The following is a 16,975-nucleotide window of genomic DNA, read 5'->3' on the forward strand; positions in this document are numbered from 1 at the left end:
TGATTGGCAACTGTTGTGTCGTGGTATACTATAATTAATTAATTAAAATGATTATTGTATTTTCATACAATTGTTATATATAGTAGTTGAATTATTAATGCTAATTATTGTGTTCGTGATATATATTCGTGTGTACGTACAGCTTGTGCAGGATCCATCGTTATTCGATGTTCTGGTGATGCCCAATCTTTACGGTGACATAATCAGCGATCTTTGCGCTGGTTTGATCGGAGGATTGGGATTAACTCCGAGGTGTATATATATATATATATATATATATATATATATATATATATATATATGTAGAATATAATAAGGCGAATCCGACGTTATTACTTTTGAGTGGAGTGATGATGTTGCGGCACATGGATCTTCATGACAAAGCTGATCGAATTCAAGAAGCTGTTTTTAAGACGATTGCGGAAGGCAAGTACAGAACAGAGGATCTTGGCGGTAAATCTACTACAACTGATTTCACCAAAGCGATTTGCGATCATCTTTAATTTGAGTACTGTTGATCTCAATAATGGTACGTTTATTTATCGAATGGGTACTTTTGATTTCTGCAACATTTCGTTGCCATGCAAAATGACTAGTAAGTTTGGTGCATCTCATTATATATTCGTGTTCCTAGCTTGAATAGTTTGTACTATAGTATATATAGAGTGGATACTTTGAGCAAAAAAGAACAACACAAAATTGATGAAATGCAGTTGTAATTCATACAAGAGACACTCAATTGTAGGTCTGTTTGTGTATGCAAGAGAATTAACGAATTTATTTTTATTTTTATTTTATTTTTTACAATTGTTTTAAGAGCTTTGGTTTTGTTAGTTTTATTTCGTGCAAATAATTATATATTTGTGTCAAATTCAAATTTTCCTTACTACTCTTTTAGTGATATGTAACTGAACATTTTTTTTCTTCTGGATGATACGTCTCCAAAATCCAGAATAAAATGTCCAGTGATGTTTGATTCAAATCTTGAAACATTAAATTACGAAAAGTATATATGATTTAATTTCAGGAATTATAACGAACAAACGTAACACATTGTCAGTTGTTTGAAATGTTACGGAATAGTCGGAAAAGAAAACGGCGAAAACAAATTACTCCATACCATACGATAAGCATGTTTACGAAGTAATAAAATCGTGCAAAACCAAGATTTCTTTACTAATAGTCTTAGTTTTGTTGTTAGGCATGAACTCTACAATATATATATATATATATATATATATATATATATATATATATATATATATATATATATATATATATATATATATATATTGTAATTCGGTTATTTATCGAACCATATCGTATATTTAGTTGGCTTTTACAGTATGAAATGTTGGCGTACCAAAATTTCAGTTCGGTTTTACCGATTTAACATCCCTAAATTTACCTATAGGTGGATATTTTCATAAGATAATATATAGTTGAGAGGTAGCTGTAATTACCCAAACAATAGGGGAATTTTCATAATTTGACTATAACTCAAAGGTGTGGCCGTAATTTGCCCTAGTTAAACACCATTTAAGCCCAACCAATTCCCTCCTTAATGAAAGGCCTATTACGGAAGCCGCTCCGCAACTCGATTTCCTCTCGGAGTGCTCGATTTTTTCGTTACAATGAACAACGAACCATTCCGGTCAACCGTTACCGACCTATTTTGCTGAGATCAGTTCAAAATCATTACCAATCCAACTTTCGTTGCCTGTTGCAAATTGCAATCGGTCGGTTAATAATATCCGCTCACCAAATTCGTAGTACTATTATGCCAATGTTGATTGAGCATATTAAATTCAATTTGATTTAGTACTTTGTCTATCAATTCTTAAAACAAAAAAAATTAAATCAAGTGGACAAAAACTTTTTTTGTTTATTACTTTTAATAATTACATAAAATTGTAGTTGACTTGCTTGTTCAAAAGTCAAAAACTAAGTAGGCAATGAAGTTTTCTTTTTATCTTTTTAGCAAAGTCAGAATAATATCACCTTTTTAACTGTTATTTAAAGCTTATATCTCCAAAAACAAAAACAAAAACTTTAATTTATAGCAAAATCGACGAACTGATCGTAAATTGAGAGATCAAAAGAATGGCATCGCAAGAAGAAGGAGTCGTCGAACCATCCACCACGCAGTGCTTCGCTGAAGATGCGATGAGAATCTTAAAACAGCAACTAGATTTAATTTCAGAGGTGCGCGACCGAGCTTCTAATTAATTTCCATTTCGTTCAATTTAATATAACTACATTTGATGTGTCCCGTTAATTAATTAGTTGTTCGATCATTATATTTACCGAGATAATTTACCTAAAAATGTATTTTTAACAAGCGTAAAATTATTATTGGTTGGCGAAATGAGATCAGATGCTTCAAGAAAATGATGTGGATCAGATGCTTGAAGAAAATGACGTGGCGGCAAATGATTGGACATCAGTAGACTTTGCGGATCCTGGAAGCCGTAGTATTGTAGTGAAGGTGAAGTTGAAAGGACCAATGATGTCACAAATTCGAACCGTGCCACGCCGTATCACTCATTACTATGTGCGCAAAAACGGTGTATACTCAAAGTGTCCAAAATCGCGCCGGTGATCGAAATATGATTTTAAAACGACGTACTTGTGGTTCGTAATAAAGTAATTTGTTTCTTCTGTTTGTATTTCGATGGTTGTTGATTGCTCGTTAGTTATATTTATCTGTAATGTGAAATGAAATGTGAAATAAGATGTTGGAATTGTCGAAATTTTCATTTGAATATAAATTGTTCGGTTGCGTTTGGAATGAATTTGATTCTTCCTAAACAACACGTCGATCTCTTCATTAACTAAATTAATTTATTTGCAAATAACAGAACCAACTCTCCATGAAACGAGTCTTAAATTTCTATAAATAAGACAAAATCTGGTCAGTGATGCGTCATACGATTTAACAAGACGTTTAAGAAGTCATTCTTGATATTTTTCTATCTAAATTTCATTACTACTATTCGAGTTCGCCGTGGGCTTCAAATTTGTGCAGATATCGAAGTTTCCGACTAAAATCTGACCGTTCTCAGCCCAAACCAAATCGATTCTCTGCCCGTTCGATTTATTGCGTAAATAAAATTTATAAATATGTCATTGACCATGGAATTAAATTTTATAATCACAATAGATGATACTGTTTATTGAATGCGTTAAATTAAATTTGAATTAGTAAATTAAATCTAGTGGGCCAAAACTTTAATTTTTATTTATTTATTTATTTGTTTGTCACTATTTATCCATTGAAAGGACAATCGCTTATTAAACAAAGCCAACGACTTGTCCCGCGCATTTGCTCATAAGTCAGAACACGACCCCTTCAGCTTCCACATTTTTTATTTATTATAATAAATACAAATATATTTCGTACAGCAATCAAAAATAATTATTTGATTCCTTCTCCAGAAGAAGAATAAATTAAAATTAAAAAAAAAAAATAAAAAAAAATCGATACAGGTAAGCCACTAACTGTCTATTTTAAGCACAATCTAACTGGTAAAATGTTACTACATTTAATTTGTTGGAACAATGGCATCGCGAATTCTAAGGCGACTTCCGTCCCGGGCCCACGGAATATTCTCCCACCGGAGCTTCTCATCCCCGGCGCACCCGATCCCCGTCACTCTCTTCCCCGGCGACGGCATTGGCCCCGAGATCTCCGACTCCGTCAAACAGGTTTCTTATATATTTGTTTACGTTTCCAAATTTTCTATATAAAATACGAAATGCGCATGATTCGATCACCACCCGGTGAAATATATATATGTATAATTCAGGTGTTTACGGCGGCTGACGTGCCGATTAAATGGGAAGAACAATACGTGGGGAAAGAGATCGATCTTCGTACTCGAAGCTTTCTTACATGGGAGAATCTAGAATCTATGAAGAAAAACAAGTACGGTTTAAAAGGGCCGATGGCCACACCGATTGGGAAAGGCTTTCGCTCACTCAACCTCACTTTAAGGAAAGAGCTCAATCTTTACGCCAACGTTAGGCCTTGTTTTAGCCTCCCCGGCTACAAGACGAAATACGACAACGTCGATCTCGTCACTATTCGCGAAAACACCGAAGGCGAGTACAGTGGACTCGAGCATGTAGTAAGTTCACACACAAGATGTTAATTGATTTATTTATCATATGTGAGCTTGATACTATAAATGAGTCGTTTATTGTATATTCAGTACCCTTGTGTTATATCGAATTGCTGAAAAACTCTCACTGTTCATAATATTAGCAAAAAAACCCCTTATAATGTTTTTTTTAGCACAAAAACCCGTAAACACTGAGATTTTAGGGTGTAGTGTCCTAATTATAACGTAACGTGGTCCGTGGGGAGTTTTTTTGTAACAGTTAGAGAAATTACAGGGGTACGGAATGTATTTATATATAATTGAGTCACTTTTGATTTAAATCTAGGTGGTGAAAGGTGTTGTGGAAAGTCTAAAGATTATTACACGGCATGCGAGTCTTAGAGTTGCGGAGCATGCTTTTCGGTACGCAAAGGAACACGGTCGAGAAAGAGTATCTGCTATACACAAAGCCAATATCATGCAGAAAACTGATGGTCTTTTCCTTAAGGTATAGTGTGCGCGTGCGCGCGCGCGTGTGTGTATTTGATTATATTTCTCTGCTTGTTCTTGATTTTTCGACTAGTTGAATTTTTTTGTTCGACTTCTAGTGTTGTAAGGAGGTATCAGAGAAGTATCCAGAGATAAAATACGAAGAAGTTGTAATCGACAATTGCTGTGTCATGGTATAATTAATTAAACGTTTTTTTTTTCTTTAATTTCGTATTCTATACATGGTGCAAGTTAGTTCAATTGTAATGGTTAATTAAGTTAACGATATTCGTGTATGTACATACAGCTTGTGCAGGATCCATCGTTATTCGATGTTCTGGTGATGCCGAATCTTTACGGTGACATAATCAGTGACCTCTGTGCTGGTTTGATCGGAGGGTTGGGATTAACTCCGAGGTATATATTATTTCATTTATGTTTGCAATAATTATATTAATTAGTTAAGGAAATTAAATTTTCTCATTTGGTTTGTTGGGATATTAATTAGCTGCAATGTTGGTGAGGGAGGTATTGTTCTTGCTGAGGCTGTACATGGCTCTGCTCCTGATATTGTTGGAGAGGTAATTAATAATTACTAATTTGTTCATTTTAAATATATATAAATATTAATATATATGTATAAATATGATGCATGTATGTAGAATAAGGCGAATCCAACGGCGTTGCTTTTGAGTGGTGTGACGTTGTTACGGCACATGGATCTTGAAGACAAAGCCGATCGAATTCAAGAAGCTGTTTTTAAGACGATTGCGGAAGGCAAGTACAGAACATGGGATCTTGGCGGTAAATCTACTACGACTGATTTCACCAAAGCGATTTGCGACCATCTTTAATTTCAACTGTTGATTTTAATAATGGTACGTTTATTTATTGAATGGTACGTTTAATTTCTGCGACATTTCGACGCCATGTATGCAAGAGAATTAATGAATTCATTTTTATTTTATTTTTTAATAATACAACTGGATGTTGTTGTTTTAAGAGCTTTGATTCGGTTAGTTTTTTTTTTCGTGCAAATAATTATATATTTGTGTCAAATTCAATTTTTCCTTACTGCTCTTTTAGTCTAAAACCCAGACTAAAATGTCCAGTGATGTTTGATTCAACAAATCTTGAAACATTTAATTAAGAAAAGTATGATTTAATTTCAGGAATTATATATACGAACAAACGTAACAGATTGTTAGTTGTTTGAAATGTTACGGAATCATCAGAAAAGAAATGGCGAAAACAAATTACCCCGTACCATACGATAAGCATGTTTACGAAGTAATAAAATCGTGCAAAACCAAGATTACTTTACTTTAATCAAGAGTCTTAGTCTTAGTTTTTGTTGTTAGGCATGAACTCTACAATATATATATATATATATATATATATATATATATATATATATATATATATATATATATATATATATCTTAGGGGTTTTTTGCAAGGACCACCCATGTGTAATCTCCAATTGTCGAAAAACCCCTCATGTTAAAACAATTAGCACAAAACCCCCTGTGAAATTAGTCAAATGCAAATAAGGACCCTGCGAGCTAGACGTGCGATACACTCGCGATTTGTGCAAGTGGAGGTGCATTTTTTGCCTGAGAAGACGTAAATACCCTTTAATTGAAAATTTCTTAAAATTACTAATTCACCTCGGAATTTTCATATGCCCAAAAAGAAGTTACAGAATTTTCGATTCAGTCCCTGTTATTTTCAAAAAGACCCTCGATCTCTTCAATCTAAAACCCTTGGCCAATCTCTTCGTCGGATTATCAAAACAAAGCCCCCAAATATTGACCCCTTAAAGAACAAAACAACTTCATTTCATTCTTCCCCAATGGATCCGCAAACAAAGGCTCAGAGACGAGGTAATTTACCTTCATTCCCTCTGGCACCAAGGTTCCGTTAGAGCAGCTGTTATCGCCGCCGTCTCCCCCGCTGCGGCTGGAATTCACCACGGCGGCGCTGCTGATGAGACGATTTTTTTGTTGCTGTTTTATATTGCTGCTTTGTGCTTGTGTGCGTGCGTCCATGTTGCTGGGTTTTTTGAGGATTTTATCGGGGAATTTGTGACAATTCATTTTCATAACCCTTCCTCTTCTTCTGATCTCTTCTTCAACGGTGGGTTTAAAGTCGGAATCAAGAGTCGGGTGAATTATCCATGGCGGATCGGGCCTTGAAGTCTCCTCTCTCTCTCTCTCTCTCTCTCTCTCTCTCTCATACACACACACACACAAAAGGGAAGACACATTACTGTGATTAGTTCCGTATGCAGATTGTTAGTAGTAACTTCATATTTGATTCTTGCAGGGTTTGTTTTGTGAATTGGATAAGGAATGGAATGAAAGAGATGAAGATTGGTCTGGGGCTAATTCACGATTATTTTCCTTAATTAAAATTGAGGGTAGTTTTGTCATTTCACGTGAGTCAACGACCAATTTCCATGTAGGGGGCAGTGTGCTTCATAAAATATAATATAGGGGGGTCGTCGATAATATTTTTAACATGAGGACTTTTTTCGACAATTCGAAATTACACAGGGGGTTGTATGCAATTAACTCTATATCTTAGCCTGTTAATTTCTTACCTAACAATGTACTAATGACCAACCACTTCAGCCTACAAACGCTCTCCATTTCCCACTCCAATCCACCTTTCAAAATTGACTTTAATTCAATCTAATTGAGCAATTGTGTCTGAACTTATTAATATAATTAAGACTGAGGTTAATGAATTTTTTTAAATAAATTATAATTAATTAAGAATATGAGATTTTAACGTGTAAATTAATAGTTAATACACATACCTATCTCTATATAAAAGATTATTTATTTATTTTTTATATATAATATAATTGACGATAAGAATATCAAGAATCAGCAACTTTTCCCTGATATATAATTTTACAACAACAAAAATAAAATAATTAGTACAACTGCATGTAGTAGCATTACAAAGCACAATTAAATATTTTGTTTGTTCTAAACAATTAGAAAATTACATATGATCGATCCCCTCTCTGAATCAAACCTAACAAAATTAAAACCCAGAGAGAGAATATATATATCAACGCCTAAATTTTGAGACAAAGAAAAAAAAAAGTTAAACGTAATTAATTAAATAAATAATAAAATAATTAATCTTCAAATCCAGTTTGCTTCCAAATGGCATTTCTAACCCTACTCAAATCCCTACCTTTAAGCGTCCTCCCAGCACCTTCATGCACCGAGAAAGACGCCACCCTTGTTCTAGCCAAATACTCGTGAGGGGGTATTTTGTCATTTCCACCTTCCTCATCATCCACGTACTCACCCCCGGCGCGTTTCTTGTACTCGCCTCCCAGTATTTTCGACCAATCAGGAACGTTAACCGGTACAGATCTCGGGCCCACAGTTAAATGATCCACGTGGCCCTTTCTCAGTGGCTTCCGCAGCGGACGCGGATTCGAATAAACTGGAAAAGTTTTTGCTTCGGGTACGCTGTTGTTATTGTTGCTGCCCCAAATCTCATCCTCGTCGAACTCCACGATCTCCGCCGTGCTCAGCCTGTCGGCGCCGCCCAGGTAGCGGTGGTGGTGGCTCTTCCAGCTTGCCGCCATTTGCAGTTGTTGTTTGCTGGGTAAGTAGGAGAGAAAATGTTGAGAGGAGAAAATAAGTGCTTCTTTTTTATAGGTAGTATAAGGTTTTATTTGGGTTTGGTATAGATATATCATATATATAGATATAGATATAGATATAGATATAATGTGAGTATATATTGGATAAGCTCTGGGCTTTTAAGCCAATAATAGAAGTTACGTTATGATTACAGCATTTATTCAGATATTATAACAGGATAAGCGTTGTCGTTTTTTCTCATAAATAAATAAATTCAAAAGCACTTTTTATTTATTTATTTAATTTAATAATGACGTGCTCGTCTGATCATCTCACTTTTAATTTTAACGCACACACATTTATTTTACGTGAAATATATTTTATATACTAAAAACGTCTACATGCAATTTGAGGTTTTTTTTTCTTTGTCGGAATATTATATGTACATATATTGTCAACTTTAATAATAAATAAAAAAATAAAAGAAAGATGTACTCCCTACTTTTTACACAGTTCACATTTCAATAAAGAAATTAGTAATTGTGTGGAAGTATTTAATGCATACAGATTGACAACCAATCACAAAGTAAAAGGCTAATTTTATATATGCGTGGCGTAAATAATGTGATAGTTATTACTATTCCTAATTTGTCCATGCTGCCAGCTAACATTACTACATTGGTCATTGTGTTTTCTTCTGCTCCACAACAATATTATTATCAAATAAATAAATAAATAATTCATGGAAATAAATATATAAAATTGAATTCTCTTTATAAAAAAGTTTTCTATTGTGAATTAATGTTTTTCTATTGAGATAAACGAATTAACTGCCAATTGTAATATATAGAATGAGTAGAGTAGAGTAGGCTAATATTACCCAATCATATGAGCAATATGACAGATCAGATGACACGTTGCACGAATTGAGCAGTCCCACGTGTACCGTCCAATCAAATGCTCTAATTGTACAAGGATTCACGGTTTTGTCCTTATCCGAAACTACTCGAACACCATTAATTATTAAATCAAAAAAGCTGCTGCTGTATTTTTTCAAACACCAAAAGCTTTTTTCAAACTTAGTTTCACCTAATTATCCTGCTTATTGGTTAATTAATATCGGGTTTAATTTAACCGAGGAGATTTCCTGCACGACATGCCATCCTTTTGAAGCATGCGTACTACACAGTAGTATTAATGTATTAATTTAAGGAGTAATTTAGTGCAGTAGAAAACGTGTTTTAACATTTTCAAAGAGTCGTGTTAGGTGGGAATAGCAGCTTCAAACACATGGATTAAATTGCTCCCGTATAAGTTGCACAAATTATTACACCGCTTCAACTTTTGTCCGTATACGCAGTTTTTTCGTCATCTATTATATTAAATTATTAAATATTTATATACGTGTATCAAACCATGGTCTATAATCAGCGGATTTTTACTTTGCACCAGACTTTGATCACAATTAGTAATAATTAATCAGTTTTAAGTCTTTTTAAAAAGTTGATTATATTTTCGTCAAAGGTAATGATCACTACCTACTGTGTCAGATAAAGTTAGATCACTGTTATCTCTTTTAAATTAATTAATTCAAGATTAGTATCGTCATTATTGACCGGCTAGCTAACTCTGCAGCTCTTTTTATAATATGGCTGCCTAATTATTTTGGACTTTGTGAGATTTTGTTGCTGCAAAGCTAACAATATATAAAAAATACCTTTTTTATGTTATTTTATTGTTTTTTTTTCTCTTACAAGATCGATCACACGATAATTTCTAGGTATAGATATGAAACTATGCCGCACCTAAGAAAAAGATTACATTATTCAATAACAAAAAAGTTTCTAAAATTAATTTTAATTAATCAAACAACTTATAAGTTATAACTACTATAAGAATGAAAATAGAACCGAAAGAAACAATCGGTACTTCATTCGCCAAAATAAATCTTTTGACATCAAGTTGGACATAACATAACGAACTGGCTCGAAAATGTTTTTTTTGTTGAATGAACAATGAAACTCGATAATTAGAATAAAAGAAATGATTTATATGTACAAAAAAACAAGCTGCCCACGCATTTCGTGTTTGACTTGATTAAAGTACATTGATTCTCGTGCCCTAAAACACAATTTTGAAATCTCGATAAAACGTCATACATACATACATTGCTCTATTTGATTTGTTTATTAATTTAAGGTGGAGAGCACGAGATGACATATTTACTTTATGTTATGAATCATTATTATTATTATTATCATACGCTATAAAAATAAAGTACAAATGCGCACGTGAGGCTCACGTGACAATTAGGATTATACCAATAAATTTATTGGCCAGACAATTTCAATTGGGCCGAACAATTTCAACGAAGCCCATTAAGCATTTGAATTTAATTGGGCCAGCAGCTAACAAAAACCCAATTCAATTTCATCTCGGCAAAACCCTAGTTAAATATAAGCATAATAAAACTATCAGCACACCTAAAACACTCCCAACACCGCCGCCGCTCCTCCACCATTTCTAAGCGCAACACCACCTAAAGCTTCAAAATGCCGCCGAAGTTCGACCCGAGCCAGGTCGTCGACGTCTACGTCCGGGTCACCGGAGGAGAAGTCGGAGCGGCGTCGTCACTCGCCCCCAAAATCGGTCCGCTCGGTCTCTCCCCCAAAAAAATCGGTGAGGACATCGCAAAGGAGACCGCCAAGGACTGGAAGGGCCTCCGCGTCACCGTCAAGCTGACGGTGCAGAACCGTCAGGCCAAGGTCACCGTCGTCCCCTCCGCGGCGGCGCTTGTCATCAAGGCGTTGAAGGAGCCCGAGCGCGACAGGAAGAAGACGAAGAACATCAAGCACAACGGCAACATTGCGCTCGACGACGTCGTAGAGATCGCGAAGATCATGCGGCCGCGGTCGATGGCGAAGGAGCTCGCCGGAACTGTGAAGGAGATCCTCGGCACGTGCGTTTCTGTTGGATGTACGGTCGACGGAAAAGACCCCAAGGATCTGCAGCAGGAGATCTCCGACGGTGATGTTGAGGTTCCTCTCGATTGATTATTTTCTCTGGATTTTGTTATTTTGCTGAATCTTCTCTTTTCTAGGTTTTGGATTTTGTTATATTAGTTTTTTTTTAATTTTTGTGCTTTTTTCTTTTCAGTGTTTTTTTTTTTGTTTTAATTTGAATGCCTGGTTTTCATAGTGATGAATTTTGCTTCTGCATTTACTCTTTTAAGTTAAATTTTGGTGATTACTGTTTCGATTTTGCTGCGGATAATTTTGCATTTTGTTTTCGTATTCAATGTTGAAACTTCTTCAACACATTGTGCTTGTGAAAGTGTTATTATTGACTGTTTAATTGTTAGTTCTCGTGATTACTGTGTCATTTTTCACTTTACATTAGATACAGATTCATGTGAAATTTTGTTAAAATATGAATGTATCTGTATGCATTTGTGTAGTAGGATATAAACCGGTGAAGTTAACATTGGCTAGCGTAGGTGAAACCTAGTCGTTCACTAGTTGCAGTTAGTTGGTTCTCTTTGAATTCGTGATAATCTTGTTTACTATTTACCCTGATCTTGTTTAAGGCTAAATTGCAATGTATATATCCTCGTTTATGTTTTAGAGTTTAACGGTAAATCTTGCTGTTCGTTTATGCTTTTGGTGATTCTTGGTATGTCGTTGCTACATAATTGCTATATATGTATTAATCGCAACTCTAAAATGTGATATGAAATTTCAAAATCTGCTTGTCGTTGATGTTTTTGGAGGATTTTTGTACACTCTTCATTGTCGTTGAAGAGCAAGAAGTGGTTCAAATGTTATACATATTTGATGTGCTTCATATTTTGTATTGTGTATGTTCATTCAAAAGAATTCTCAACTTGTCTTTCAATGGTTAATCTTCACACCGATGTGGGTGTGTGTGTGTGTATATGAATGTTAAAGATCCATTTCAGCCGTGTAATATAGTATAAACCTGTCTCAATGGTTGGTAGAAACTAAGTTATACTAAAGTTGGCTATAAACAACAAGGTTATTCTCGTGGTGATTTCACTGTCCGTACATTATTGCTCGTGCACCTCAATTTTTATGGCAAGAAATTCGGAATGTCCTTCATATATATTACTCTTCTTTTTTTTTTTTTATCTCATCAAATTCGATTTAGTATCACAAAAGAAAATAATAGTATCTCCAAGATTTTTTGAATCTCTCTCTTTCTTTCTAGACCCAGGAGGAAAGAGGGCTGTAACCCGTTTCGTGTTTTCTTTTAGAAACTGAAATAATAATTTGTCAAATATATTCTGATAAATTATAAAATGGCGAGGTGCATCGGTAAAAAGTTGAATTTGTGGATGGAGGTTGCCCCAAAACCGGTTGTATACCCATATAAGCCTTCGAACACTCCAGAATTAGAGACGATTTTTGAAGAAATCGACGAGGAAGATGATGATAGATAACTTTTGTTTCTTCTTCTTCTTTGTCTAATGTAGAAAAATAAAATATACAAGTTTTGTAAAAATAATGTACCCTCACACTAGATTATTTTCCATTCTCTTTAGGTCATTTTGTCTAATCTATTATGTATAGTTTTTCATAAATGCTGTTTCTTGAATTTTCGGGCTCGGGCCCAACTGATTATTTTTCGTTTCGGACTTGATTATTTTTGTTATCTTGTCTTAATTCAATTGCAAATTTCATCCATCCAATCGGCAACACCACACATTATAATTAATAATTATATACATATATATAAATAAATAAATAAAAAATCACCACATATTAATCTACTACGTGAGTGCTTCCCATTTAAGCACGTGCGAAACATGTTTTTCTTAAGTTAAACGAGAGAGATATATTAATATGCGTGTTCATTCCACTATAATTCCGAGGAACCCCCCACCACCTATAAATCCACTAATACCAATTTCATTTTTCTCATTGAAACAATTCATCACTAAACTCTACTCTATCAAAAGAAAAAAAAAAAAAAAAACAATTTTGATTCGATGGCAAAACGGGTCGGGTTATTGAGTTGTTGGATCGAGGTTGCCCCGGCTGCTGTTATTTGTCCTAAAAAAACATCCACTTCTCCCAGTCTGGAGACAATTACAGAGGAGGAATTTGAAATTTCTGGTGATCAGTTTTTTTCTTCTCCAGCCACTGTGAAGAAAAGCAGCAGCTTAGTGTGCAATTAATTATGTTTAACCTTAAATTAGTTACAGCAAAACCAGATTATTAGGAATATTGTCTTGTAAAATTATCTTTTGTGGTGATTGATTGTTCATCTGTGGAAGATGAGTTGCCTTTATTAATTTTGCTGTTAATCCCCATTTTTATCATCACCAAAAAGTATATTGTATTTTATCTTATGAGATAATCATGAACGGAGGAGGATTAATTAAAGTGGTTAATTTGAGATTATCTAATATTGAGCTTTTGAAATTAAGATAAATAACATATTCTTTTTACCTTCATAATACATTTTGCAGAATCTTACAAGATGGGATAAAAAGCTAGATATGTAATTAAACCAATTTTGATTAGGGGTGTAAACGAGTCGAATTCTAGCCTTATTTCAATAAGAATGAGCTCATGCTTGCCTTGTCTGAATGCTGAAGCTCGGAAAAATCGAGTTCGAGTTGTAGTTTTTGTCGAGCCGAGTACTCAACCCATTTACACCTTACCATGCATACATTCGATGAATCGAACAGTTGCACACGTGTTTTAGATGATGCAACAAAATACGAAATTTAATATCGTTTTCAATGCAGGATCCATAAGAGGAATTTGCTTGTAATAGGGCAATACATTCATTTTAGGCCGAGTATATTTTTCCGTCTACTATTAAAGTGAAGGCTAATTAATTGATCAATTGACGTAAATATCTTTTTGGTACAAAAATGGAACTTCAGGTTAAGTTACTTCCAAAATTAATAAGAAATAATATTAATTTCAATGAAATTTATTTTAAAAAACGAGTTAAACCTCCATAAGTTAATACAATCAGAACTAGCGAATTTTTTATTAATTCAACAAAATATTACATTTTTAAACTAATAATTTATTAAATTTTTACCGAGTCGAAACAAAAAAAAAACTATTATTTAGATGATATTATTAACAAATGCATTAATAATCATGTCCACAATAATTCACAAGGCAATATTATTTTTTGTACCGACCAAGTAAGCTAGTCCACAATCACAAGAAAATACCTAATGAAAATGGTTATCTAATTAACACGTGTCCAGCCAGAGACCATCATTCATTTTCAGGAATTTTTGTTAGCTGTATTAGACATAGATAATTGGATGATTAAGTGATAAATAAATATAGATGTTTAGCACAAATGATTGGTGGGCGGTGGATAGAGATGGTGACACGGCGGCGGCCGTGGTGAGGTGGCGAGATAATAGTGGTGGGTCCGTCCGTAGTTGGGGAGGGGCGGTGGTGGTGATGTTTATTTGCTTGTTATTGGCTCGCTTTCATGATTGATGGTCGGTCTTCTGATTTGACATCTCCACCCCATTTTATAATTTTATTTTAAATTACATAAATTATGGAAATTACGAGAAAACCCCTCATGTTTGAGTATTTACAAACACTCATCAACTATGAATCTTCTTACATCCGTCTTTATGATGTCAAATACAACATAATCTTCTAATTCTGTTGAATGTTCTCTAATTTGTACTCATTTCGTGCAAAAATACAGTTCTAATGCACCACAATCTGATATTTACAAGCCAATATACAGATCTCGAATGGGGTAAAACAAGTACAAATTAGAGAATATCCCACATAATCTAGAAGATTTCACTAAATTTGACACCGCAAAAGTAGATATGTAAGAAAATTCACAGTTAACGGGTGATTGTAATTATCCAAACACGAGTGATTTCTTTGTAATTTGATCTTATCTCAGGAGTGTCCGTAATTTACGATAAATAAATTTATTTGTTTAGTCTAATTTTAATTCGAAAGAAAAAAGAATTAACACAAACAGTTCATCACCATGACTGAAGCTCAAAATAGAAGTGTGTTATTTGAATGGTAGGGCCACTTCAAATCATAAAAAATAAAATCCAAATTCATAAATGGGGCGGTAATAATTCAATTTTAGACAATTAATTTATTCAATAAATTCCCATATAAATACCCCTCAAACCTCCACATCATACTCATCACCAAGAAAAAAAACACAAACACATTGCTTACTACATCTTACAACACACACACTCAAGAACACAGAGTAATAACAAGAAAAAAAACGTGCCGAATATGGCGAAGGATATCGAGGGAGGAGCCGCCGCTCATGAATACGGGGCGAAAGACTACCACGACCCGCCGCCAGCACCACTCATCGACTCCGAAGAGCTAACCAAATGGTCTCTATACAGAGCCGTAATCGCCGAGTTCACCGCAACCCTTTTGTTCCTCTACATCACGGTACTAACCGTGATCGGCTACAAGAGCCAGAGTGCCGCCGACGGCTGTGGCGGCGTAGGCATCTTAGGCATTGCTTGGGCCTTTGGTGGCATGATCTTCGTCCTCGTTTACTGCACAGCTGGCATTTCCGGCGGGCACATCAATCCAGCTGTCACATTCGGGCTGTTCTTGGCCCGAAAGGTGTCTCTTGTGAGAGCTGTGCTGTACATTATAGCGCAGTGCTTGGGGGCTATCTGCGGGTGTGGATTGGTTAAGGCTTTTCAGAAGAGTTACTATGTCGAGTATGGCGGTGGCGCGAACGAGCTGGCGTTGGGGTATAGTAAAGGCACTGGACTCGCGGCGGAGATTATCGGAACTTTCGTTCTTGTTTACACCGTGTTCTCTGCTACTGATCCCAAGAGAAGTGCTAGAGACTCCCATGTTCCTGTAAGAACAATAAAACACAAAAAAAAAAAGGAATCTTTTTCATCTTTCTTGAAATTAATTTGGGTTTTTTTTTTTTGGCAGGTTTTGGCACCGCTTCCGATAGGGTTTGCTGTGTTCATGGTTCACTTGGCCACAATCCCGATTACCGGAACTGGAATTAATCCGGCGAGGAGTTTCGGAGCTGCGGTGATATATGGAAAAGATAAGGCATGGGATGATCAGGTAAACATTTAAAAAAAGAAAAAAAAAAAAAAACTCAGCTGAGCATTTCATCGAACACTTTACCTGCAACTGATGTGTAATGCTGTATTTTTTTGTGACAGTGGATTTTCTGGGTCGGACCATTCATCGGAGCTGCCATTGCTGCAATCTACCATCAGTATATTCTAAGGGCGGGGGCAGTTAAAGCTCTGGGATCATTCAGGAGCTCTTCTTACAACTGAGAATCACTTCGAATTGTATAAAAATTGGAAATGTGTGAACTGCTCTTCTTCTTCTTCTTCTTCTTCTTCTGTTTTCTTCTTCTGTTTTCATCTCTCTTTTGATTGTACTTTGGCACTGAATTATGGTGCTTTCAGCATCAAAAAGCAATAAAGTTTCATCAAGTGTTCAAATGTTTTTGCTCCCTGTTCATAATAATGGATATGTTTTGTTCAAACACCCTTGTTTACTTTTAACTTTATAAAATAAATCCCTATCTTATAAATATTAACCAAAATACCCCTGAAAATGCATCATATAGTGAGGTGTGCACCAAAATAATAAATAATAATCATAAAAGGATCCTCAAAGAGTTTTTTTAGTAACTCGAAATAACACAGGGGTGCAGAATACAGTAAACTTTATAAATGACCGTTACACGCATGTAAAATAGTTTGTTTAACGCCCGATT

General features: G+C 34.9%; 5 protein-coding genes and 1 long non-coding RNA gene across 6 annotated transcripts in view; 4 read left to right on the plus strand and 2 right to left on the minus strand.

Moving 5' to 3' along the window:
* The first annotated feature begins 1,988 nt into the window (after positions 1-1,988).
* On the plus strand, positions 1,989-2,765 carry LOC105961212 (uncharacterized). Its single transcript, XR_016034071.1, has 2 exons — positions 1,989-2,205; positions 2,378-2,765. It is a non-coding gene; the product is annotated as an uncharacterized LOC105961212 (long non-coding RNA).
* Positions 2,766-3,523: 758 nt separating this feature from the next.
* LOC105961211 (isocitrate dehydrogenase [NAD] catalytic subunit 5, mitochondrial) lies at positions 3,524-5,594 on the plus strand. The gene is made up of 7 exons (XM_012985451.2): positions 3,524-3,708; positions 3,810-4,130; positions 4,450-4,611; positions 4,712-4,786; positions 4,900-5,009; positions 5,101-5,173; positions 5,255-5,594. The coding sequence occupies exons 1-7, from the start codon at positions 3,562-3,564 to the stop codon at positions 5,444-5,446; spliced, it is 1,080 nt and encodes a 359-aa protein (XP_012840905.2). The 5' UTR covers positions 3,524-3,561; the 3' UTR covers positions 5,447-5,594.
* Positions 5,595-7,479: 1,885 nt separating this feature from the next.
* LOC105961209 (protein S40-1) lies at positions 7,480-8,323 on the minus strand. Its single transcript, XM_012985449.2, has one exon. The coding sequence runs from the start codon at positions 8,320-8,322 to the stop codon at positions 7,747-7,749; it is 576 nt and encodes a 191-aa protein (XP_012840903.2). The 5' UTR covers position 8,323; the 3' UTR covers positions 7,480-7,746.
* A 2,364-nt stretch (positions 8,324-10,687) lies between these two features.
* LOC105961208 (syntaxin-71-like) overlaps positions 10,688-16,975 on the minus strand; it is a 70,034-nt gene continuing 63,746 nt past the window's right edge. Inside the window, exon 9 of the mRNA XM_088824516.1 lies at positions 10,688-11,525. Coding sequence (XP_088680642.1) covers positions 11,501-11,525 — 25 coding nt within the window. The 3' untranslated portion in view covers positions 10,688-11,500. The remainder of the gene's footprint in view (positions 11,526-16,975) is intronic.
* On the plus strand, positions 10,759-11,523 carry LOC105961229 (large ribosomal subunit protein uL11). Its single transcript, XM_012985468.2, has one exon. It carries the CDS (start codon positions 10,759-10,761, stop codon positions 11,257-11,259), a length of 501 nt encoding a protein of 166 aa, XP_012840922.1. The 3' UTR covers positions 11,260-11,523.
* LOC105961228 (aquaporin PIP2-4) lies at positions 15,331-16,697 on the plus strand. The gene is made up of 3 exons (XM_012985467.2): positions 15,331-16,083; positions 16,165-16,305; positions 16,407-16,697. The coding sequence occupies exons 1-3, from the start codon at positions 15,490-15,492 to the stop codon at positions 16,524-16,526; spliced, it is 855 nt and encodes a 284-aa protein (XP_012840921.2). The 5' UTR covers positions 15,331-15,489; the 3' UTR covers positions 16,527-16,697.

The sequence above is a fragment of the Erythranthe guttata genome, chromosome 10, assembly GCF_056151865.1.
Source record: "Erythranthe guttata isolate IM_541 chromosome 10, IM_541, whole genome shotgun sequence".
In the NCBI taxonomy this organism is placed as follows: domain Eukaryota; kingdom Viridiplantae; phylum Streptophyta; class Magnoliopsida; order Lamiales; family Phrymaceae; genus Erythranthe; species Erythranthe guttata.

Excerpts from the sequence above, each read along its gene's own strand:
- LOC105961228 (XM_012985467.2), top strand. The coding sequence starts at position 15,490 with ATGGCGAAGGATATCGAGGGAGGAGCCGCCGCTCATGAATACGGGGCG. Across the intron at positions 16,084-16,164 it reads CTAGAGACTCCCATGTTCCT|GTTTTGGCACCGCTTCCGAT; the intron begins GTAAGAACAATA and ends TTTTTTTGGCAG. Across the intron at positions 16,306-16,406 it reads ATAAGGCATGGGATGATCAG|TGGATTTTCTGGGTCGGACC; the intron begins GTAAACATTTAA and ends TTTTTGTGACAG.
- LOC105961209 (XM_012985449.2), bottom strand. The coding sequence starts at position 8,322 with ATGATATATCTATACCAAACCCAAATAAAACCTTATACTACCTATAAA.
- LOC105961229 (XM_012985468.2), top strand. The coding sequence starts at position 10,759 with ATGCCGCCGAAGTTCGACCCGAGCCAGGTCGTCGACGTCTACGTCCGG.
- LOC105961211 (XM_012985451.2), top strand. The coding sequence starts at position 3,562 with ATGGCATCGCGAATTCTAAGGCGACTTCCGTCCCGGGCCCACGGAATA. Across the intron at positions 4,131-4,449 it reads ACAGTGGACTCGAGCATGTA|GTGGTGAAAGGTGTTGTGGA; the intron begins GTAAGTTCACAC and ends ATTTAAATCTAG. Across the intron at positions 4,787-4,899 it reads TCGACAATTGCTGTGTCATG|CTTGTGCAGGATCCATCGTT; the intron begins GTATAATTAATT and ends ATGTACATACAG.